The sequence below is a fragment of the Dinoponera quadriceps genome, unplaced genomic scaffold (assembly GCF_001313825.1).
Source record: "Dinoponera quadriceps isolate SergipeBrazil2010 unplaced genomic scaffold, ASM131382v1 scaffold690, whole genome shotgun sequence".
In the NCBI taxonomy this organism is placed as follows: domain Eukaryota; kingdom Metazoa; phylum Arthropoda; class Insecta; order Hymenoptera; family Formicidae; genus Dinoponera; species Dinoponera quadriceps.
In genome coordinates, this window is record NW_014555275.1 from 108,825 (window position 1) to 130,396 (window position 21,572).

General features: G+C 40.8%; 4 protein-coding genes across 7 annotated transcripts; 1 reads left to right on the forward strand and 3 right to left on the reverse strand.

Moving 5' to 3' along the window:
- Window positions 1–10: 10 nt before the first annotated feature.
- LOC106743708 (dynein intermediate chain 2, axonemal) lies at window positions 11–4,229 on the reverse strand. The gene is made up of 10 exons (XM_014617814.1): window positions 4,023–4,229; window positions 3,279–3,440; window positions 2,913–3,171; window positions 2,568–2,821; window positions 1,819–1,978; window positions 1,284–1,476; window positions 1,014–1,149; window positions 805–951; window positions 252–467; window positions 11–122 (listed from the first exon to the last, which is right to left on the reverse strand). The coding sequence occupies exons 1-10, from the start codon at window positions 4,200–4,202 to the stop codon at window positions 42–44; spliced, it is 1,788 nt and encodes a 595-aa protein (XP_014473300.1). The 5' UTR covers window positions 4,203–4,229; the 3' UTR covers window positions 11–41.
- Window positions 4,230–4,239: 10 nt separating this feature from the next.
- On the reverse strand, window positions 4,240–7,630 carry LOC106743710. The gene is made up of 4 exons (XM_014617816.1): window positions 6,924–7,630; window positions 5,754–6,089; window positions 5,373–5,655; window positions 4,240–4,827 (listed from the first exon to the last, which is right to left on the reverse strand). Exons 1-4 carry the CDS (start codon window positions 7,434–7,436, stop codon window positions 4,574–4,576), a joined length of 1,386 nt encoding a protein of 461 aa, XP_014473302.1. The 5' UTR covers window positions 7,437–7,630; the 3' UTR covers window positions 4,240–4,573.
- Window positions 7,631–8,821: 1,191 nt separating this feature from the next.
- Window positions 8,822–15,180, reverse strand: LOC106743709 (protein disulfide-isomerase). The gene is made up of 8 exons (XM_014617815.1): window positions 14,823–15,180; window positions 11,868–12,199; window positions 11,529–11,666; window positions 11,204–11,434; window positions 10,747–11,118; window positions 10,526–10,654; window positions 9,859–9,948; window positions 8,822–9,723 (listed from the first exon to the last, which is right to left on the reverse strand). Exons 1-8 carry the CDS (start codon window positions 14,971–14,973, stop codon window positions 9,673–9,675), a joined length of 1,494 nt encoding a protein of 497 aa, XP_014473301.1. The 5' UTR covers window positions 14,974–15,180; the 3' UTR covers window positions 8,822–9,672.
- Window positions 15,181–15,309: 129 nt separating this feature from the next.
- Window positions 15,310–21,489, forward strand: LOC106743711 (methyltransferase-like protein 22). Of its 4 annotated transcripts, none has more exons than XM_014617817.1 (7): window positions 15,310–15,430; window positions 16,138–16,239; window positions 16,340–17,540; window positions 17,628–17,759; window positions 18,558–18,743; window positions 18,999–19,166; window positions 19,256–21,489. In XM_014617817.1, exons 3-7 carry the CDS (start codon window positions 17,474–17,476, stop codon window positions 19,552–19,554), a joined length of 852 nt encoding a protein of 283 aa, XP_014473303.1. In that variant the 5' UTR covers window positions 15,310–15,430; window positions 16,138–16,239; window positions 16,340–17,473; the 3' UTR covers window positions 19,555–21,489. The 4 variants fall into 4 exon arrangements, with proteins under 4 accessions (XP_014473303.1, XP_014473304.1, XP_014473306.1 ...); XM_014617818.1 differs by lacking the exon at window positions 15,310–15,430 and having other exon boundaries at window positions 15,946–16,239; window positions 16,340–16,513; window positions 17,468–17,540; XM_014617820.1 differs by lacking the exon at window positions 15,310–15,430 and having other exon boundaries at window positions 15,949–16,239; window positions 16,340–17,150.
- The last annotated feature ends 83 nt before the right edge of the window (window positions 21,490–21,572 follow it).

Below are 21,572 nucleotides of genomic sequence, written 5' to 3' on the forward strand. Positions count from 1 at the left end.
CCGTTCTGAAGTGAAACACCTGCGAGAGAAACGGGAACGCTTCAACTTGTGATCGTGCCGTTCTGCAACACGTTGTTATTGTTTAATTCCACATTATTCGCCTCCGCTTCTCGGGCTAATTCCTGCGGGAGAACGATCGATAAATATGCAGGATGTAACTAAAATTTCGGGGAGCTCTCCACGTCAAAATATGGCAAAAAATTCATATCAAAATATATCCGCTGTTTCGGTAACTGGGAACTCCTTTATACCTCGTTAATCAGGTTCTCGTAGTCCTGCTCGCATTGCATTATCATCGTGTTCTTCAAACCGTTGGACGTATCCTTAGAATCTTCCCGTTCGTCCGTCTTCGCAGAGGAATCGACTAAGTCGGACTCACCGTGCGCCTTGAAGGCCCTCATCTTCAATCGTAGCTCTCTGTTCTTCGCTTCTATCACCTTCTCCCTGCGCGTCTCGCGATCGAGCAGCTAAAACCGTCGTACATTATTCATGTAAAAGAATTGATCATTTAAACAGAATAATCATATAATAACAAGATTAATAATTGTAATTTATTATGATTCAATTGTTATTAAATTATTTATTATAAAAATCAACTTTTAATTTGATTTGATTCTTTTTATTAATTTAAGATTTAATCTTCAATTTAACTGATTAAAGCCAACATAGTCATTTTCTATGATAAATTTCGTATAAGAGAAAAAATTTTTTATAATATACCTTTCTACGAAAAAATAATGATTTAATTGTTAAATTCTAATAATTTTTCTTCTGTAAATTTTTTGAATTGGTGCATGTATTTACCGCGGTTAACAACAATTTATCGTTCTTCTGGTTAACCGTCAAGGCTTCCGAAAATTCGACCAGGTACGTCGCACCCCTCTTGTTCGCGACTGCAGCCAGCTGTCCTTGCTCGTGGGGTCGTATGCACGTCAAGGTCTCGTCGCAAACCTTCAGGAGGGTTGAACAGCGATAAATGATCGAGTACGAAGATAAGGATGGTAGTTTCGTACCTTCACGCTGAGAACCGGGCTGTCCTGTTGAATTAGAAAGTCCCAGACGTCTAATGTGCCGTCCGTTTTGGTCAGGAAATATACGGAGTAGCGTGTGCTGCTCCATGCACCGCTTGTGAGAAAGTCTCGGTGACCGCTGGAAGATTAATGACGAACTTGCTAATGAGACCGAGGGTTTCCAGCAAACGTGTTGACGTGTTAAGAAGTGACGTACTGAATATGTACTAACGACGTCATCATGTTAGCTGGGTTTACTATCCTCGAACTTACGGGGTCCAAGCTATACAGGATTCCCTGCAGTCTTCAGACCAGATCCTGGAGGTCCAGTCGCCGACCGTCAAGAAGTTCTTCACGAACGTCGGGTTTCTCTCCAGGCTTATGACCGGCCCATATTGGGCCTTGAATCTTGTCGCGATTTTCTCACTGGGCGTCTTACCCTTGCGATTGCCCGAAATTACTACGCCTAAACGAGGCGGAAATTATTCGCGCTGTTAATTAAGTAAGCGCAATTACACTCCCGAGTTTACATTCGTGCGAATGACTCTTCACGGCTCGTTTTCTCTTATTTGCATAATCGATTTATAGAAATAAAGTAAAAATGAAATTGTTAATCCCCAGATTTTACGTTTGATAAAAAAGAAGCATTCCATAAATGGAATATTGAGTTAACTTTCCGCTAATAAATTAACTTTCTATTCTTTAGACAATCTAAAGATACAGGACAGTCGTTCGCATGTCTGTCTCCTTGGAATCTAAGTGGAAATCCACGATCAGTTGCGTCATCGTTATGATAGACAAAGGGTACCATTTTCCAAGCCGCACATGAAACGCGTCCCCATCGATGGCTCGAACTGAAGCGCCGAGATACCAGTTGCCTTATCGACGTTCTGCTCCTCGGGCTTCAACAGATCTATAACCAACGTCTCCGTCGGGACCTGCATCTTTCTGGTGTCCCACCATTTTATCTGCAAGCGTATTTTTCGTAACGTAATCACACGTTATCTCTCAATCAAAAAGAGAAGACAAATATGCAAGTACGCAAATCGTCAAGATATTTTTTTAATACAATATTACCGATGTAAAATATCGTGCGTTTAAATAAATGTTCGTTACCACCGATAAAGATCCGATCAAGAAGACTAAAATGCGGATATGAATATTTCATTAGAGTCTTCAAATTTCAGAAAAAATCTGTTTTTCCCCATTTTTCATAGATTTTTTTATTTTTACCTTTCTTACAGAAAAAAGCATATACAACAGGTTTTAATTAAATATATGTAAATTTTTCTAGACGAATTTTTATATCCTTGGGAGAGAAACCGCGGAGAAATTGAAAAAAATGGTTCCTTTCCGAAACTTAAAAATTATACATTTTATATTGACAGTAACATTATATTAAGAAAAATATTTGATAGTTTGGGCATTTACTTCAGCGTACCGGCTCTCATCGCTCTATTTTTTGCTCCTTTTCTTATTGAAAATCTTAGAAGCTTAATTATTTTCGTAGTTTGTTTTCTCACACATTATCTCGCCGACGATAACGAGATTAAATACCTGTCCATCCTTCGAGGCGCTGAAGAACTCGGTACCGGTCTTCGAATTGATCCACAGAGCCTTGTCGCACGGGTCCCTGTGGCTGAACTCCACCGAGCTGGTGTCTACCGCTTCCGGTCCTCTTCTGATGTCCCAGCAGGCCACCTGTCCGGTCATCAAGCCGCCCACCAGGGTGTTGCTGTCCTTGGGACTGTACTCCAATGTCAGAAGCGGGCAGAAGGGTTTCAGCGTCATGTAGGCGCTGTTCGGGTTCTCTGTGATTATTTTCCTTCTTTCATGATCTCTTATACATTCACCAGGCGCCACATCACGCCGGATCTCGGTCGTATACTACGCTCAACGCACCTACTTCCCAGACGTACGACGTGTGATTGCTACCGGAGCTCTTTTTGAAGTCGACGTTGCAGTAACTGGCGGCGAAACGGTTGCCCTGGTCAGGCGACCACGACAAATGAGTGACCTGCCGTTTCGCGTTCGAAGGGTCGCGGTACACGTTCACCGTGCGCGAAAACGCTCTCTGTATCAACGGGGTCATCTCAACATCGGCGAAATATTGCTCGTAGATGTTGCAGGCGTTGTTCTGCAGTATGCAGTGCTCCATGGACTTGATTTAACAAGGCAAGAAAGAGAGAAAGCCTCGGATGAATATCACAGAAATGCAAATCCATGCGGGTTCAACGCGCGCTCGATACGAGAGAGTTCACGATTTACTGGCAACAATTGGAGCATCGTGTGAATGTACAGCTCGTCCTTCTCGATCTTGCGCCTATATCTGACCGTCTGCTCCAGGTCCTTCATGTTTATGTCCTTCGGCCAGCCACCCTCGTAGTGGTACATCTTGTTGTCCCTGAATGTCGCGGTTGTTGTGTTCACCTGAGATGTGTGAAGGTGACTTTCAGTTTTCAAGATTAAACTGATCGACGAATAACAATAAGAGTCGCCAACGCCAATCTCCAATTCCGTAATTTGTTATTCAACAATAATCAAAAGATTAATCATTTTTATTTTGCCCGCACCGGCAAGATAAAAAGCAGGTAATATTCGGCTCTGACAGCGATTTTAATTCGTCAATCAGATTAATCCGAGTTTGGTGAAAGTCTTATTCTAAGTATTCGTACAAAAATATGAATATATATAAATGTATAATACATAGATATGTAATATTAATGTAAAAAAAAAATTTTAATGTAAATCATATAACTTACAAGACATTAGAAGTCAAATTTGCAGATGACGTCGGAGTAAATTTGCAGATGACGGTTGCTTAAATTTTGAACTATTTAAAGTTTCGAACTTTGTATTAAAAATTCAATAAATTTAATCTGAGAAGCCTTCTATTTACAATTGATAAATATACATGCAAATAACATTAATGTAAGGTATAACTGTATGAACATGTGCTGTTCGGACTGAGACAATTTTGAATCGCGTGGGAAATGCCGTTCGCAGATGTACCTCGTGGACCGCGTAGACCTTACTACACTGCGTAGAGTGCGTAACAGGATCCATCCTGACGTAATTGCTCATTATCCCCGGATTCGATTTGATATCTACTTCGATCGTGTCGACGTCGGAGAAGTTGCACCTCTTCCCGAAATGCATCCTCTTCTTCGTGTAAGCGTACTCCGCGTCCATTGTTCGCGGGGACTACTTGAAAATTATACACACAGGATACAAAAAAGTCAGGCATATACTCGACGGGCCGTTCACAATTTGACATTACAATTGAGACATGGTATTATAAAATATCAGCATTTTATTACTCATACTTGTTGAGAAATCTTCAAACGACGCGAAACTCTTACTTAATTTATTGATAAGCGTGATGAATCTCCTTTGTTTACTTATTAATAGTACAATAACAAGCGCAAAAATCGTACTGCCGTAACATCGTAGGTCTGCGCAGTCCGCACTTTCGTGGAAAACGGCTGTACGAATTAGCTACACGAATATAGTGGTTACTATAGTAACGGAGAACACATATGTGTATATCGTAAGCGCGAGACTCAACTGTCGGTTCTAACTAAAACCGGCACTTCGGGATTCAAACCCTGGCTAAGGATAAATATCGTCTTGTACGCTCGCGCATACTCCGCGCTCGCAGGATCGATGTTAGACCTGATCGCGGGTATCACGTCGCACAATATGGTCTGGATTAATGTATTCAAATATTCCGCGCGTTGTAGCTTTTGCACCGCTTCGTACAACGACAACAACTGCCTCTCGTCGTTGTATCTCATACAGTACACTTCGGGGAAACCTGGAAAACAGAGGAAATCGAGACTAAATGTATTGAGCGTAATTGAAGAGAAACGTTGCGTAGTCGGCGCCATATATGCTTTACCTTAGATTGCAACGTTTTTACTATTACATTTTTACCCTTTCAAATATACACATAAGTCGAAAATATTATAAATAGAGTAATTGTAATCCTACCATTAGAATTAGAGTTACTTTCGCGATTTTCGATTTTATGCATTATGCTGAAAATTGTGTAACTCTCCATCTAAGAAATGATATAGCATACGTGACACCGACTGTATTGTATTGCGATTTAAAATTCTTTCATCAAATTCTGATTAATCTAATCGACGATTTAAAATTGTTGCTACTCAAGTATCACCGGCTTTATCATATTAACGCAGATAGAAATTATTAACTGTAACTTTTCAACTATTATTGGACAAGTAACAACATTAAAAATTGATATTGGCAGTTCTTATTGTTATTTATCGAAATTCAATCTGAATTTGGTCAAAGTCAACGATGTTCCCAAATTGCTTTCGATACGAAAACGGAACTTACTCTTGAAGTGTTTCATGCAAGAAATGTTCCAGACGCCGTTTAACATCCATTCCTTTGTCAAGGGAAGTTCAAAAGATGCTCTCTCGATGATACGATCTTCTACGATCTTCTCGGTGTTACATGGCTTCAAAACAACTTTCGAATTCGTGATCCAGTTCTGCACTTCGTCGAGTTGCGTTGAATCTAATTTCCCAGTAAAGATATCACTGAAAAATGTCATCGACTCGTGCGCCATTTTGATCAACTGAGATATTTCTTCCGAGTCATCTTGGACAGAAGTATTCTGTAAACGCGAAAATAAAGTAATAAGCGAGGAAACATTTTGGTATCGTACAATTTTTCAGAAGCGGAACGTTTTCTCTTATATGCCATTTTACTCACCATCGTGTCGAATTCTTTCAGAAAATTATCAATCGACTTAGCTCGAACTTCTCCAGTGACGTTTGAGCGATTCGCATCAGTTTTCTTGAAAAATATGTGAGAAGTTCTTAACGCTCTGACAATCTCATTCGGTACGCTGAAATGCCGAAGTGCCTCGGCTGCATCCACCATGATAGTGCGTTCAACAAGTTGATTACCGTCGTGCAACGGGCAATTGTTAGTCCTGCCATCGTCGGGGGAGGAAACTAACGCACTTTCCGTAAATTTCTGTGCCATTTTGTGTATCAGGTTGCTCAGTTCGGGAGCCAACGCTGCCGGCGGTAAAGACCTCTTCGACTGAAACAGGAATGCGCGCATGGTGAAGCGATTACGTTGGATATCTCTGAGAATAAAAGCGTACAAAGTTCTTTGATTGAGTCAATATAAGCAGAAAGAGAACACTAAGAACCAAAATTGCAGTTGTATGATACACGTTATTAAGAGTTGTGTATATTCACAGGTATAGAATATAATAAAATTCGTTAAGCAAATTTTAATAATAAAAATTATAATAATTAAAATTAAAATTGCTTAACGAATGTTATTCTATATCCACGAGTACAACTTTCAACAAATGCAATACAAATATTCTCTTTCTATTTATTTTTGAGAAGGTACACCGAGAAAAAGATTTTTCTGGATTTAATAAAATTTCTTTAATTGAAACAAATTTGTCTCTTAGAGTGGAGCAAATGAATGGTTGATTAAACAAACAGGATTGTTTGGTTTCTCAAACAATAAATACCATTACGTCAAATAACATATTTCTTTTGTATTTGCATCTAAATATTATAATAGTTGTCAGAAGCAGTAAATTATCTGAAAGGAGTAACTCTGTGTTAAAATAATATTAAAGGACTTCTTTGCTTCAGCGACAATATTTATATATATAATGAAATAAATTTTCTTATTGAAAACTAAATATTATTTTCTCTAAATAATATCGTTTTCCCTATCAAACAGTATAGTTTACTCTAGTGGAACAACATTTTCATTCAAACAAAATCATATTTGATATCAAATTAAGTTGTTTATATTAGGTAAACCCAAATCAAACATGTATATTAAATTCAAAGAAACTTGTTTTTTTGTATTTTAATCTCTTCATGAAGTATTGTAAATTATACGTACAGTTTGCGAAATACAATTAGAACCATGAGTACCAGCTTGCGACTTGTTCGGCGGAGTTATCTTTTTAACGTTCAATTTGTTCTCCAGTATAAAATTCCTTTCGTTCTTCGACTTCGCACTGCTTCTCGCGGCCGACGCTCTCCATTGTCTTTTATCGTTAGTATTTCTCGACGCAATCGAAGTTACCGCGCCACTTTGGAAAACTGTCGATGGACTTCTGACGCCAGCATTCTTCGCAACGTTTGTTCTCTGCGTCGCGACGTTCGTCCGCGGCATGTCTCTACGACCGCCGTTATTCGACGCAGGAGCTGACGGGGAAGCTTTCCCAATCGGGCCTTTTCTCGAGGGTTTCCTTGGAGGCGCCACGTTCAGCTTCACACTCTCACGCAAATCTTGCGCTAAGGTTATCGCTCTGTCTATCCCCGCGGCGATTTCCTCGACTTCGCTCTCAACGGCAACCTGATCGACGGTGAGACGAGAGATGTGTTCACATCGCAATTTTTGCACAAGCATATATATAAATGTATAAATCTAGGAGTGTCAACACTTCACGAGATCCGCGCTCTCTGTCGCATTCATTGACTCAAGCAAACTAAGCCTATGACTTATATTAAGCCGCAAATAAAGACTTATTAAAATTAAAGCATTGGTATATTGGCTTTTTTGATCGTAAAGTTCATACTTTTTTCTTACCAATAAACATAATAAATTTCAACTTCTGTTTTTGTTTCAGACAGTAAAAAATAACTTTTTCTAATTGAGAGAAGTCAAACGTAGGCATATTGATCCTTGGGAACCATAAATCGTCTTTTGAAATTTCCATATAATGAGATAAATTGTAGACTTTACTTTAAATATTATCTATTATAATTGATTGTAAAAGAAATTTTGTATATTTTCTGAAGATGCAATGATATAGTCGTCCGATGAAAAACCTTCATCGGACATAGTTTTATTAATTAATCATTTTGCACTCTCTGTATACTTCAATTGTCGTCCATAATTATATTTGTCACTTTATAACACTTGAATTTGAACTATACTCGTCACTTTATAACGCTTGACTTTGGTGAACTCTTTCCTAACGTTTACAATTATTTTTACATTACTAATTACGTCTCACTTTTATTTTTCCCCGCATAATTACTTTCAATCATGGATATATGTGTATATCGTTAATATTAATGTTCTTATATCACGACATCATGTATCGTCGCCGGCAACCGCAAAATGTCAAATAATATGTATACATGTATGAATAAAATCATACTTTTTTGCAATTACAAATACACTCGTCTTCTCGTTTCTCGACAATTTTCACCGGCCACGGCTTCAAGGCGAACGTCGCCTCCTCGCAGTTTTTTCTCAGCACCGCCTTCACCTGCTCCGTGATCGACAGAGTGTCGTGCAGCAACTTGCACAAGCCCGACAAATTCAAGGTACGATCCATTACTTCCGTAGTTTCGCGACCCTAATGGAAAAAGAAACACAGACCGTTATTATACAGAGAAACGTCGATGAATGTGGGAATAAATAAAGTATAAATGTGCCGCTCAAAGTGTTAACCTTCGCACACGCGATACGTAACACTTGGCAACATAATTGTCACAAGTGTCCGCTTACGCGAGCCATAACCGACGGTATGTATTTTGAGTTATTACTGCTTCACTCGTGTTTACTTCACTTGGTCCCTCATTATATTACCGAACGCGAGTGAATTGTTCAATAATTCACATTTTCTGCACGCATTGTCAATAATCACATACAAACACGCACATGCACACACATACAAAAGTGTGGTAATAAAAGACATAAGCCAGAGAATAGAATAATATCTTTATATATTAAGAATAATATTATAATAAAGACTTAATGATATCATTTACTTTTTTTTTTTCTTCACAAGTGTATGTCTCATCGCTAGTTTCCTAGAGTTTCAGTCAATTAAAACTAGAACATTGAGAAACGGCTGCCTATCCTAGATATATCTAAAACGATCACATTCACACGATCGTTTTAAATGCTGCGATTGGAAATGTACTTGTAAACCACTAGTCCTCGCAGAGTGCTTGGAGACTTCGGCGCGCGCGTTCGTGAAAAAACCGACCGACGGACCCTTAGAGATATGGTGTATAGATAAAAATAACCTTTTTTTATTCATATATAAAAATAAAAAGTGATCCGTAATTTCAAGATCTTCGATTATTATTATCCTCCTCCGCGTGTTATTTTCCCGTTCCTTGGCGTGGAAAGATGAAGAAGGCGCAAAGCTATGGTGGATGACGCAGTTTCCAGAGGGCAGAAAGTCACATCGCCCCGACGTAGGGCGACACGCAACGCAAATGGCATAATTGTGGAGAAACGTACACCCGTGAGTCATTATCGTGCGCGTTCGACTGTCTCGATGCGTCGTGGGGCTCTCACGGTCCCGCGGCTTGCACAGCTATCGACGAGACGACTACGTATCACAAAAGTACGCCATTTGAGCCAACAAACCGATATCGTGACGATAACCCTGTGCAAAACTGCAAATGTGCTCTTAATTTTACATTGTACACACTGCGATCGATCGTACCGTAAACTTAGCTTCTAAATTAACAAGTGTGAGAGGATGCACCACCGAGTTATCTTCGTTACAAATGAATGTATCTCTGTAAGCGGGAAAAAATTATGGAGCTCGTAAATTGGATGCAGGAAATACAAGAGACTTGTTAATGTTGATTTTACTCCTTAATGATAATGTGTGCGTTTACAACTCGTCCTTCCTTGGCACATCGTCGTCTTCGTCCTCTTCCTGAGCCTGCAACGGGAAGAAATTTTAAGAATGTACACGGGACTATTTTCTCATCGAGTCTTCTTACAAAAGACGCAAGAAATTCGCGAGAAAGTCACACGATGGAGATACAATCCTGTGACAATCTCTCGTCCGACATACCTCGTCTGTTGGAGCTTCGCCGTATTCTCCGCCGGATTCGATGAACTTCGAAAGACCATCCAGCGTCCTTTCACCGTTGTATTCCACAGCCTGTAGCACGAGTGATCAAAATGAGCGTATTTTAGACATATTTCATTTTTAAACATATTTCACTTCGATATGGTATTGACTGCTTTCAAGCGGAGAAAGTAGGCTCAGTGATCATTGCCTGTAACTGGAGTGCCTATTTAGATCCCTGATAGATCCAAGAGAACATACCAATCAGGCGCAATAATTAGTAAGCGCTCACCAAGCCGCTTTCTCTGCCAAACGCAGGCTATGGTCACATTCAACGAACGCAACGGTTGAGTAACAATTATCTACGATTAGTTTATCCTTTTAGATCAGCAATCACATCCATCTTTCTAAAATCGATTATTCAACCGTTGTGTTTTCGTTGAATGTAGCAATTAGGTGCGTTCGAAAATATAACGGTCGTGCAATCATCGATTGAGTTATTTTTTTAGATCAATGGTAAATTAAAACAATATCCCAATGACAGTGAGCGTTCACTGAACTGTTTTGCTTCCTGAACGCAGCCATTGCAAGGCTCTCAACAGAATGGCTGACTTAATTTTAAGAATTGTGCTAAGGCCCTAAGTCGGATAGGCGAAAAGGGGAGCCGTACCTCGTTCGTCTCTTTCTTGTAGAGCGTGAGCGTAGGGAAACTGGTAATCTTCACGTCCTCCAGCTCGTTAGCGGTGGCGTCCATCTTCGCGATGACCACCTTGTCGTTGTCCTTGTACTTCTCGCCGAGCTGAAATGAACGCACTGGATTAGCGGGACTTATCGATCGACAACGTCATTCGTCGCACGTGAGAGAAACGTTTCTTGATAACGATAACGTACCTGCTCGTAGATGGGCGCGAGCTGCTGACAGTGACCGCACCAAGGCGCGTAAAATTCAACCAGGACGTCCTTCTCTTTGTTGTAGACGATCTCGTGGAAATTCGTGCCAACGAGCACCTTCACCGGGTTCTTGTCCCAGTCCTCCGGCAAGTCCTGTGTCAGCAAGTGCCGTTTCAGCTTGCCCTCCATGAAGGCCGTGACGAACTCCAGGACATTCTCGGCGGTCAGTTCGGGCTTCTCCGGCTTGTACTTGGCCATGTCCTGCTCGAGCTTGATAAGTCGCATGGCGGGCACATCCTCCTTCTTCAGACCGAAGAATTCTAAGATGCGCTCGTGGTCGGTCTCGTCGCAATCAATCGTCACAAACAGAACCTGAACGGATACACGAAATTACTACTGTCGATCCTGACGAACGTCGCAGCAATACGCGGAGGAATGGTGTTAGAGCGTTCCGTACCTCGCCGCGGTACTTCTTCGCGGGCTCCTTAATTCCATCGACGTACTTTTCGAAATGGCCTTCTTCTTTGCTGAGGAAAACTAACAGGTGGCTCTTGATGTCTCCACTAAAGATCTTCTGCGCCGTGTCCTGGTTGAACTCAACGATCAGTGGCAACGAATGCACGGAAATGAAGTTTTGTACATCTTTGACGGTGAACTCGCCGTCGTAGACGGCCTTGCCTTCGTCGAACTAGAAGAAACAGAAACGAATGTAACCGAATCGTGTCCGTTTTTCATCGGGTCTTTGTCGGGAGGATGATTCATGGCAGCAGAAGCAAGCATACCTTCTTGAACAACACAATCTTTCCATCCTCAACGTCGTATTCCTTAAGTACTTCATCATTGCTCGTGATACCAAAAACATGATCGTCCACCGCGTTACCAACGTCGAAGAATACCTTGGCCGCGTCACTTTTCACATCCTAATAAAGTTGTTATATATGTATATAAACAGGCAAGCTGTTGCAACAAATTAATTTGTCGGTTATTACAATCTTCGAGAATGCATATGTATATTTATTAATTAGTGAACGAAATGAAAAAATTAGCGAATAAAGATTGCGAATTATGGATATGTAAAGATTGATTGATGAGTGATCAGGTCGAAATCCTGATCACCTTACCTTGAAGAACCCAACAATGGCGACATTGTGCGTCTCAATAAATGTCTTCGCTTCGTCAACGCTCGGTAAATCTTTGGCAGGCGGACTGGTCTTCTTCTTTAACCAATTTACAATATCGTCCGCCTGTCGACCACCGGTATAATCGATCGGTGTCCCTTTACGGTAAAACTTCAGAGTGGGATACCCTCTGATTCCGTGTTTCTCAGCGAGTTGAGTCTGAATCGTCGCGTCTACTTTGGCTAACTTGATTGACGGGTCAATTTCTTCCAGTTTCTTCGCCGCTTTAACATATTCAGGTGCTAATGCTTTGCAGTGTCCACACCATGGAGCATCTATAATAATAAAAAAAAAAAGAATTTAGGCCGTGGGGTAGGTAATTGTGATACTTGTCAGATAGTTTTGTGTGTAATGATTTTTGTTCTATGCAGAGTGTATCTCAACACTCTGATTCTACATAAAAAAATAAAAAAAGTCTTAGTAAATATATATTTTCAAACGTTTAAATTCTGAGATATAGTTGCTGTAATCTCAGTTAAAAAAATATATTTTATTCGTTAAATTATATTTTATAAATAGCTAGACACATATTGTTATAAAAATTGTTTAAAATGTCTGCCTCCCTTATCAATCAGGGGAAATTTTATCAAGGGGAAACAATATTTTATAATGATTTTTTATCTCATTCGTGGCAAATAATAATAATATACCAATATCACAATAAATGATTCTTCAATTAATATTCAGAAAAATTAAAATTGATAGATATTATCTTCAAAAACAGGTGAAAAAAGTGTTATATTAACATTCTTAATCCGTTTATCGCGATGTATGTTCTTTTATCGTTATTATCTTCTAAAGACTCTAAATATCTCAAAAACCAAATATTTGCTTGCATACATTTATTAAGACTTTTTTCTTATTTTTCAACATAAAATGATCCTGTAAATTTATCGGTAGAATTCAGACGCACCCAATATATAAAATATAGTCACTAATTGAATTTTTATTACGAATAAAAGAGATAAATATTTTCAGGAAAACATCAAATTCAGAGAGATAACTGTTCTCTTTTGAAAAAAAAAAACAAAAAAATGTCCACTTTGCCATGTCTAATTCTGCAACATTGAACCTTTAATCTTTTAATATTATATTTAAATCTATTTTTTTCACTGAACTGGCTGCATTAGTATTTGTACTACTCTCCTCTTTCTTCCACCAAGTTTCAACTATATATCTCTTGTTAAGTTCTATAAGTGCACACTAGTTTAGCAAAACAGACCAGACTTCTTGTGTGACAAACGACACAACTTAAATTTTCCTTTAACGAATCACAACTTCGTCGAAGTGAAATCTGTCTCAGTCTGCATACAGATTGAGAAGTTTCTCTTTTTACGCAAAAAACCTTGCAACTCATAGAACGTAAGCAGGAAAAAGAGAAATGTTGCAAAGACAATCTCGCCGATCTGTGTGTTAGGATTCCGCAATGATTACTTCGCCGCAATTGAATCGAACGGATACCATATGGTTACTCGCGAAACTCGAGGAAGTCGTACTTATCGATCTAAAATTACAAATTAGCCTTCATCGAATTCAAACGAATTCGGTGATAAGTACGATAAATACGATGATTGTCACCTGTATGATTATCGCCAGGACGATACAGACAATTCGCAAATGTTGCCGGCAATTATCATCAGCGATCATCGTAATAACGTCACAGTTCGCGACGTTCCGGTCACAATCGCCGGGCGATTTATACGGCTGGCATAACGGTAAAAAAAAAGAAGTGCGCGAGGAGGCAAGGGAATTCGTCCGTGTCTCTTCTCAACGATCCCGACTGCACTCTCTTACACTTCGTGCACCCGAGCGAGATGAACGCGGCCACGCGTGGGTAGTGTGCGAGAAGGAAAGGAAACGCGCGAGTGATAACAGCGTAGGTGCAAACGTCGAGCGAGCGAGCGGGGCCTCCGTTTCCGCAAAAGATTATCTCGGGGTCTAGAAAGTCTCGAAAAGGCGGTCGAAGGACATCGGCCGCGGATCGATCAGAATCTCGCGATCGGATATCGCGGACATTGGAATCTCGCGCTCGGAACACCGCCCACATCGATTCGTTATTTCGTGCATCGGCAGAGCGAGAGATGCGCCTCCGACGAGGAGAGGAGATAGGCACCGTCGCTGAAACGCGAGAAATCATCGCGGAATATCCAGATATGTCGCTATCCTTTTTTAAAATGTCCCACCAGAGCAGGTCTCTACTCTCTTTGAACGATGATCGCCGTATTTATCGTCATGGTTACTTTGGCCTGTATTCTGAACTCGCTTTTATCGATGATAGTGCCTTAAATACTTCTTAGCCAATCAGATGACCTCTGAGCCACCTTCAGAGGCACTTTTATCAATAAAAAAGTTCAGAATACGGGCCTTTGTTGTTGCGCAGGTATAATATACGGTAGGAAAGCTGTGTGATGACAAGCTGTCGTTAACGGTTACAGAATACAGGTAATATGATGTAATTCGTTTCAGCTGAATTAGCCGGAACTGGTTCTTTCTCCCTTCGACGCTAGGTTATATACCTGTTTCACGCCAAAGGCGAAAAGTGCAACCTGGCTCGGCCGGAATACGACACGCGGCAGGAAAGGGCGAGACAGAATGAGCGGATGAACGAACGCACACCCTGTCCTCGAAGAGGCCCGAATGATGACGTGTATGAGCGCACGCATCTGGATCAGACAGCGGACACACGGCGACGACCGGAGGATCGCGCACGTGGAGGTCGCGCGTCCGGCGGACTCATTCTTTCCGTTTCTTTCTCTCTCTCTCTCTTTTTTTTTCTCCCTTTACGCTCCATCGCACTCCTTCCTCGCCCTGCGACACGTCCGGCGACGCGTCTCGCCCGGAGTACAGAGAGTGCAGCACCGAGGAGGAGAGCAACAGATTGCCCAGACGGATACTCACAGAATTCGACCAGCACGTAATCGTTATCCTTGATGACGCTGTCGAAGTTGTCCTTCTTGATCACCAGGATACCCTCGTCGAGCTCCACCTTGGCGAGGCTCACCGCGACAAAGCATAGTGCCGCTAAACCGAATCCGCCAACGAATCTCATGATGATAATCTTCTCTCTCTCTCTCTCTCTTTCTCTCTCTTACTGTCTCTCGGGGCCCGCGTTCTTTCGCTCCTCTCACTTCTCTTCGAGTTACGGTGTGTGCGCACCTCGCTGAAGAGGACGACGACGACAAGACGGCGGCGGCGGCAACGAAGAAGACGGGAAGACGGGGAAGAGGACACCGTCCACGAGGAACGCGCGAAGAGTGAGCGGACGCGATGCTGTGTCGCGACCTATAGGCTCACTGGATCGCGGTTTACGCGTGGCATCGTCCCCCTCATCGTGGGGATCTCTGATTGGCTGGCGGCATTGGCCGTGGTATCCGCGGTATCATCATCGTCCGCCGTCGAGCCGACGCTCGCCGAGCTCCACGCGGAGCTTTACTCGTCGTTGCCACACCGACGCGGTGATAAGCGCCTCGCGAAACGTCAAACGATAACAGTGCGCAGAGAAAAATGTAATTTTAAAACTAGGCTTGCCGATAGCACCGCTTTCTTATCTCGACAGATAAGTGTAATTCTGATGGATTTCTACATATATTCCACCGACCGAGAATGTGTCATTATCGGCCGTGCTTATTTAAACTATATTGGAACAGTGCTGCCAACTTATAGCTTATTTCCCGCCATTTTCAGCTTATTTGAATGTCTAGAGTGCGGAAATCGTGTTTCAGATGATTTTCGTTTCAGCGTGTTTTCTGGATTACTTAAAAATTGAAAAGGCGGATTATCTTTTCTGAAATAAGCTAACTCTGATGAAAACACTTTGTTGAAAATACTGTGAAATTAAAGAAGGGTGAAATGAAAGTGTATTGAAGAATTATTGAATATGTATAAAAACTGTATACATATATATATATATATATATATATATATATATATATATATATGTACACAATTCTGTAAAGAACAATTGTTTGTGCAATATTTTTTTTTACGATATTTGATGTTTTGTTAAAATTTATGTATTTACGTGATATTATATTCGCGTAACAAATGAAATTTCACCCGCAAAATTAACTATATATTTATTTGTTTTTTTTTATTTGCGCGCGCATTCGCACATAAAGCGTACATGCATTTATTGCTTTTGGCTGATTTTTGACTTATTTTAGAGAGGCGTTTGACAGGTTTAAAATTTTTTCGAATTGGCAATACTGCGTAGGCGTCAAAATGGCGTCCCACTTGTGAGAGGCGAACACCGGCAGTTCGACGATGCGGTTGAAAGTGAGAAAGGAATTAGTGAACACGTGTACCGAAGTCACACGTAAGTAATCTCAGAAACTATATAGGAAATTCCACTTGGTGAAACCACACACGTAATTGAAGATTATTAATGTGATTCATGTTGGCATGATTGATTATAGCTGCGTGGCTGAGGCAAGGACGACGTGACAAACACAGCTGACAGGAATGTCGCAAAGCAAAGGTGTATGTCAAGACTTGACCCTTCGAGGAAACACGCGACGATTATTCGTTCGAAGCATAATCCTAACTGTAAAAATCAAGCTTGTGAAGAGCAAAGCGTCGAGATGACATAGGTAAACTTTAGAGCATCCTTGACATGTACGGTGGCTCCTGATTTGTTGATCTTCGTAATTCTCAAGAATCCTAAAATTCTCAAATTCAAGTATCAAAACTCAAACTCTACAAACACGAGGAATTAACGTAGACGCAAGTTTACTGTGTTTATAAAATATGCTCTGAAGTATTGCACTTTCCAGACCACAACATAAAAAGATAGCAAAGTATCGTGTTGTATACATACTTCTTACATATAGTTGTTATTTTTTATAGAATTATTTTATGCTATGTATCACAAAGTTCTCAAATTCTGAAACGATGAAACCTCAAGTAATTGATAGGATTACAAACGGAGGTCTCGGTAGAGCATGACGTTTAACTCGAGAGATCCGCGAAGAGAGACGTACTATAGAATCTTAATATAGGCAACAAAACGCGATGGCATAATATGACGGATTATGTAAGTGTCGTTAAATGACGAATTCCCGAAATAAGTGCCGCCACGAGGCTGTAATACTGCTCGGTGGCGATACGCCTCGTTATCGGCATGCGTCGCGCGTAACGGAGCTGTTTCTCCCGATTTATTTTCGTGCATTAATCTCCGAATACTCGGCACACCGAGACGTTCCGCGACAGTCCATACCACGAATCTCGGTTATTGACTATATTTATGTACAAGCGTGGATTAGTCTTGTCCCTTGCATGTTATAAATAGAATATAATAAGAGCTTAAGACACTAGGGCACTTTGCACGGTGTATGTGTGTGTGCGCGCGTGTGTGTGATGTAAAGCTTCCAAACTTCCGAATGGTACATACTGATTTGAAACAAACGAAAAGACAAAAAAGAACACAGTGAACTCTGCCGACGATAGACGTACTAATCGGATCAATCAAGTTGCGTTGCGTTAATTCCAAAAGCCGATCAGCGAGAAACGAGTTTGTCAATAATAGAGTATTTCCGTTCACTAAGATAACAATGCACAAAGTAACGTCGGAGATATACACGGAAACTAACAATATCTCCGAGAAGCTTGACAACGGCAGTAAGTTGTGCTTTCGAATTTTAATATCCGAATAATATTCAGTCTTTGTCGAACGCATTAAAACACGGGGTGCAAAATCGATTTCAGACGCGGTCACTAAGTTCGCCTTCAAATGCCCGTCTTACATGATCGACCCGACGTCCACGGGCGGGACGTTCAAGTACGACGATGATGACGACCTGGACGTGGACAGAGATAAAGAAGAGACACTCGTGATAGGTATGACGAATGAACTGTCGCGCGCGCTGCGGTATACGTGGTACGTTGGCCAACCGCCTCTAAACACAGAAGAATGTTACTTGTACCTCGAGGAAAAGCAATTACTCAATTTATTTTTATTCTCAATTATTTTTCTTCTTTTAAGTAATGAATATCTTGAACGAAGAATATTTTCTTGATAATAGTGCTAAAATATATTCATCATAAATATTCGAAAAGCTCATTATCATTTGCTCAAAATAAGAATATGTTCTATATTCTCAAGAATGTTATAAACTTGATCGAAGAAAAGTTAAATTCGGTTAATTAAACCGAAGTTTTAATTTTAGCGCTTTAATATATTTTTGGTTGAAATACTGAACTCATACTAGGATTGAGAATATATCTTGAATAAATTTGATGCTTATGATGAATTTATATGATATATTTGAAACAAATATATATTCGCGAGTATAAGTTCATCATAAGCACATGGAATTTATTTAAAATATATCCTCAATCCTAAGTAAATTTAGTACCTCAATCACCAGAATATTAAATTAAAATACTAAAACTAAAAATTCGGTTTATTTACTTATTACAATTAACAAAATTTAACTTTTCTTCAATAAAGTTTGTAATATTCTTAAAAAGAGAACAAATTCTTATTTTGAGTAAATGATAATGAGCTTTTCCAATCTTTGTGATGAATATATTTTAATACTATATCAGGAAAATATTCTTCATTCGAGATCTACTTAAAGAAGAGAAATAAATCGAGTAATTTCTTCGTAATACAATGTTTTTCTCTGTGTATAGAGCACAGCGAATCGACGGAGCTTAATTTGGTGGGTTTGCAAGTGTGGAGAGGCGCTCTTCTGTTAGCCGACTACGTCTTATCGCACCCGGATTTGTTCAAAGATCAGATAATCTTGGAACTGGGATCAGGAGTCGGCGTGACCGGTATCGTAGCGAGCTACTTAGCCAAAAAAGTCATCTGCACAGGTGCGTACGCAGTGCGAGCGTTCAAGACTCCATTGGAAGGCATTCGGCCTGTTCTTCTTAGCTGAATCGGCTGCACTAGTTGAAAAAATATTAAGCACATTGAAGCGTGAGAATCTCGTATGCACGCTTTATACGCTTCAATGTGTATATAAATTTCTTGTACTAACGTAGCCAGTTCAGCTAAAAAAGAAAATAAACCAATTGACTTCACTAATCTGGATCTCTCTCTCTCTCTCTCTCTCTGTCTCTGTCTAGATATCAACGTCGGCGGTATATTGAGCCTGATCGAGCGGAATTTCCAGCGGAATCGCGCGTACGTCAGGTCTAGTTATAATGTGGAGGAGGTGAATTTCCTCGACTTGGGATGGTCGAGGAGATTAGAGGAGAGATTGCAAGAAGCAAATATTGTACTGGCTGCGGATGGTACGTTCAAATAATTCTGTATTGTAACAAGTATATAAAAGATAGAGGTAAAGAATGATAACGTCGCTATCCTTATTCGACTCTTACAGTAATTTACGACGACAAAATCACGGATGGATTTGTCCGTACGTTATCGAAACTTTTGTACATGAAGAAGAAAAAGACCGTTTACGTCGCTCTGGAGAAGAGGTACGTGTTTACTATTGCCGATTTGGACACAACTGCACCGATGTACGAGGAGTTTCTACGTTGCGTCGAGAAGTACAGGATGAACTGGTCTGTAGATTACATAAGTATAGATTTTCCGCGCTACTTCAAGTACGACCGAGTTCAACATTTGGTTTTAATGAAAATACAAAACAATACGAAGTCTATTGCGTATGCGTAGCAAGCAACTTACGTCCCTAATAGCGTACGCGAATCGTCCCCTCATCATCATGGTGACACAACACGTGAAAATATTACACAAATAGAAAGAACATCGGAACTGTCGGATCGAGAAATCGATGATAGCTCTCCTTAATATGTGCACTTATCTAATGAAATACAACATCACAATTGACGTAATTTATAGACAAAAAAAACAGCAGTCTCTCTCTATTTTAAATAAATCACCTCTCGGATATATAAGACTCGTCCTAAAAAAAGCTAGGATATTTCTTCTCTTTTATTCGAGATCCTCTTGTTCGACTCTTACATCATCCCACCTCGGACCGTCATCGCAGAAAGAATCACGAAGAGCGGGTTAATTTAAGAGTCAAGAACGAGGACAATAATCAAGATACATCCAGATCACGATGAAGAAAGTAATGACAGCCGCGTAATTCAGAATTTCGTTTGTTTTTCTTTTTTTTTTGCTTCACGTCCACATATTTATTATTTATCGTTACTTTCCTATTTACATCCTACCTAGCGGATAATATTATTGGACAGTAAATGAAGTCGCTCGAAGAGCACGATGATTCCGTGTATATGTGTGTGTATGTGTGTCTGTGTGAACTCAAAGTGCCGCCGCTCAAGTGAACCACGGCGGCACGTGTCGTCCTATAGGATTAAAAAAAAAATCTCGTTACGCTATCATAAAGAAGACAGTGTATACAGAGAGAGGAATGTGAGCGCTTCTTCGAACGACCGCGGCGGCAGTAGAAGTTGTATATGTTACACGCGAGTTTTTTTTTTTTTTTTATAACAGTTCGTCATTCGGTATATGATATATATTCGTGGGTCCGAACCGCGCGCCAAGTCGTGGTGCGTAGGAGAGAACGGCGATCGGCGGGGAACCGGCGCGGCGAATCGCACTCGATGAGAGGCGCGTGTCATTGGAGTTTCGAAAATACAACGACCGGCGCCGTCGCCGTCGGGGGATCGTCGGGCGCCGTTCTCCGGCGGCGCTCGGACCCGCTTAGTTTGGTAAAAGGCACTTTTACTCTACCGACCCATCATCTCACGATGTAGAAAACGTAATGTATAATTTACAGCCTCGCACACACTTGATTTGTTTGTTTTCTCAGCGCTGAGCGCTCGCAGCGTGTGACGCGCGATGTCGCGACTATTACAAACGGCACGCGAAAAGCGTGCGCGGGGCTTCTCCTCGCGGAGCGCCGCGCGGCACCACACGTTCGTCTCACGTTCGCTTCTCTTTCCCTTCCTTCCTTTATATATATATATACATATATATACATATATATACATATATGTATATATATATATGTGTATGTATGTATATGTATATATATATATATATATCTCTCTCTCTATTTCGCCGTCAGCGTTCGTCTCGCTCCTCGAAGACGAATCACGCGATTCAGGAGATAAAAAATTCTACAACTCTCGCGCGGCTGCGATAGATTTTTTTTTGACGCTGTATACGTGCACGCCCTTCTTCGTCGCCGTAGAAAAGACTAATACAATCTATCGGATTGCGCGCGAGAAACACCCTGCGATCTCGGGGCACCTCGCGCGCAAGAGCGGTACGCGTCGAGCGGATAAAATGTTCGGCTTTTCGCTCGCCGTCGAGGCCACTAGGCGGAAGTCGACCCGTTGTACACTCTGAGATCCTTGTTCTCGGCTTTGCCATGTCAAGATGCGATTTTGTGTGCGTGTGTGTATGTGTGTGTCTGTGTCTAACTCGGTGAGCATTTACTTGTGAACTTAGCGACGTGTCACGCGAGTCACGCAGAACCGTTGTAGATTACACCGGAGTACCTCGGAAACACTGCGCGTATAGGTAAAAGCTTAAAAAAAAAAAACTCAGGCGAGATAATAAAATGCCGTTGACTAGACCCCAAAAGAAAAAAAAAAAGAAAAGAGAAAAAAAAGGGAAGACAGAAAGAGAAATTGGTGTATGACAAAAATTCACAGACGGGCGCGATCGGTATCATACACTCAATAGGATTCTTCCGATAA

Bases quoted from the DNA above. Each gene is read 5' to 3' on its own strand.
- LOC106743708 (XM_014617814.1), bottom strand. From the start codon at position 4,202: ATGGACGCGGAGTACGCTTACACGAAGAAGAGGATGCATTTCGGGAAG. The intron at 1,477-1,818 runs GTACCCTTTGTC...CGCCTCGTTTAG, and splicing joins CATGTGCGGCTTGGAAAATG to GCGTAGTAATTTCGGGCAAT. The intron at 952-1,013 runs GTACGAAACTAC...ACCCTCCTGAAG, and splicing joins GCCCGGTTCTCAGCGTGAAG to GTTTGCGACGAGACCTTGAC.
- LOC106743710 (XM_014617816.1), bottom strand. From the start codon at position 7,436: ATGCTTGTGCAAAAATTGCGATGTGAACACATCTCTCGTCTCACCGTC. The intron at 6,090-6,923 runs GTACGTATAATT...TTCCTGTTTCAG, and splicing joins CTAATTGTATTTCGCAAACT to TCGAAGAGGTCTTTACCGCC. The intron at 4,828-5,372 runs GTAAGTTCCGTT...TCTGTTTTCCAG, and splicing joins TTGCATGAAACACTTCAAGA to GTTTCCCCGAAGTGTACTGT.
- LOC106743711 (XM_014617817.1), top strand. From the start codon at position 17,474: ATGCACAAAGTAACGTCGGAGATATACACGGAAACTAACAATATCTCC. The intron at 17,760-18,557 runs GTATGACGAATG...CTCTGTGTATAG, and splicing joins AGAAGAGACACTCGTGATAG to AGCACAGCGAATCGACGGAG. The intron at 18,744-18,998 runs GTGCGTACGCAG...GTCTCTGTCTAG, and splicing joins CAAAAAAGTCATCTGCACAG to ATATCAACGTCGGCGGTATA.
- LOC106743709 (XM_014617815.1), bottom strand. From the start codon at position 14,973: ATGAGATTCGTTGGCGGATTCGGTTTAGCGGCACTATGCTTTGTCGCG. The intron at 9,949-10,525 runs GTACGGCTCCCC...CTCGTGCTACAG, and splicing joins ACAAGAAAGAGACGAACGAG to GCTGTGGAATACAACGGTGA. The intron at 9,724-9,858 runs GTATGTCGGACG...TTCCCGTTGCAG, and splicing joins GCGAAGCTCCAACAGACGAG to GCTCAGGAAGAGGACGAAGA.